The 2,095-nt window shown below is 35.8% G+C and overlaps 1 protein-coding gene across 1 annotated transcript in view; it reads right to left on the bottom strand.

Annotated features, from left to right (window-relative positions):
• Positions 1-600, bottom strand: part of LOC112093298 (dormancy-associated protein homolog 3-like) — a 2,089-nt gene extending 1,489 nt beyond the window's left edge. Inside the window, 2 exon segments of the mRNA XM_024171449.1 lie at positions 1-116; positions 380-600. Of these exon segments, the coding sequence (XP_024027217.1) occupies positions 1-116; positions 380-494 (231 nt within the window). The 5' untranslated portion in view covers positions 495-600.
• Positions 601-2,095: the final 1,495 nt, after the last annotated feature.

Here is a 2,095-nt window from a genome sequence, read left to right as displayed (position 1 = left end):
GCTCTGATACCCCGGGGGTTTTACTATCATGATACTCCGCGTCACTCTCACCGCCTCCTCCGGCGGCTCCTCACCGTACGATCTCACGCTCACGTTCCCGTTCCCGCCGTCCGATCCTGATCAAATCAGAAAAGAAACAAAAAGAAACACTCTAGTTTAGATTCACACGTCGATCGGATCGCAAAAACTCTCCAGTTGATCAGTTGTAAAATCATGTATAATAAAGAGTGTTAATGCTAGATCTGAACCGTATGATTGATCATAATAATTAATCAATTATTTGTGGTAATTATTGAGTTTAATTGTGTTATGAATCTGATGATCTAGAAGTTGATTAGAAAAAGTTAGGGCGGAGTGAGAGTAAATCAGCCGGCGATACCCTTGCCGGAGTTGGGACGGAAACTGAAGGAGGAGTACTTCCGTAGCTTGCCGAGGCCGTTCTCCGGCCGAGGGCCGGCGACGGTGTCGTCCCAGAGCTGGTCGAGAAGTCCCATGGCGGCGGCGCACGTTAGGGAAAAAAAAAAGAGATACGCAAGTTAGCAAAAAGAAAAAGAGATCTCTTAAGCGCTCTCTCTCTCTCTCTAAAATACCCGAGAATAGAGGAGTCAGCCTAGAGTCGGGGAGATATTTAACGGCGAAGGGAGGCGTTAAAGGTCGAATAAGTTCAGAGAGTAGAGGAGATCTGGACCGTAGGATGGATCTAATGGCTGTCTTTAGGACGTGGGAAGTGGATCGATGAGCACGTAATTGGGATAAGACCGATATGACAGGTGGGCCTGGGCAGATGTGGAAGGGTAGCGGTGACACGTGGATGTAAACCCAAGGGATGTTAGAGGACAAGTCACGTGACCGGGTCGTTTTGTGGATATAGATTTTCGAGAATGCCCTTGACTTTATCCAGACAGTGAACAAAGAGGCTCGAGATTTGGGTTTATTTACGAGTATTGCCATTTCTGATTTGCTTTTTCCAGTTTCTCGGAAGCTGGTTATTATCCGAGTCTATAGAGTACTAGTTACAAAAGCCGTTTTTATCTTTTCTTTCCGTCTTCTCTCCGTACAAATACTGCCATTCGTCCGGACGATACTGGAGGAGCCGCCAAAAAGTCGTCGTCGTTTTGATATTTTTCCTTTCTTTTCTGCTGAGGAAGTGGTCGTTTGGATTTAGGACATCATAACCGGATTTTTTTACACAAAAAAATTGACGGCTATGCACTTACTTTTTTTTTTTTTTTTTTTTTTATGAGATGGGTAAAGGGAAAATGTTTAACCAACTACATTTTCTTAGACGATCTCTAACAAAAAAAAAAAAAATTATAATATGATATGTTATTTTTATTTTTGTTCTAACGCATAATTTTATTTAAAATGTTAAATTTATTTTTTTCATAATTATTGAGATTTGAAAGTTGTAAAAATAAATTTTATATTAAATATTGCAACTAATAACAATTAAATGTTCAATTTTTCACATGCCATTTGATGAAAAATTTATCACAAAGTATAACATATGATAAATTTATCACAATAAACAGCATTACATTATAGAGTATTTTTTTAGACTTAATGTTAAATTTATAATTGGCACATCAATTATAGCATTACATTAATTGATTACATGAAAAAATAAACATTTCAACCAATAGTAATCAAATGTCAAATTTTTTACATACTACTTGATGAGAAATTTACCACAAAATATAATATATGAGAAATTTATCACAATAAATAGCATTATATTAGAAAATATTTTTTAGACTCAATATTAAATTTATAATTGACATATCAATTATAGCATTATATTAAAAATACTTTTACGTTATTTAAATGACGTGACATAATAACATTTATTAGACATCATTTGAAATATTAAAATTGAATAGGAGGTCTGAGTCTATTTTGACGGTATATTTATACTATGTTTTAGGAGGATAGGATAATGATACGCGTGGGCTAGAGAGGTATATCTTGTATTTTGACTGTACAGTTATACTATGTTTTAGGACATTGCGTTTGTGCTACAGAATTGGGTAATTAGGTAATGGTGCACTTGGATTAAAGATGATTATCTTGTACTTTGTTATGATACTAACTTTTT

Source organism: Morus notabilis, unplaced genomic scaffold (assembly GCF_000414095.1).
Source record: "Morus notabilis unplaced genomic scaffold, ASM41409v2 Scaffold470, whole genome shotgun sequence".
NCBI classification, from domain to species: domain Eukaryota; kingdom Viridiplantae; phylum Streptophyta; class Magnoliopsida; order Rosales; family Moraceae; genus Morus; species Morus notabilis.
The sequence above is the reverse complement of the archived record's forward strand: the minus strand, read 5'-3'. Positions and strand labels throughout refer to the sequence as shown.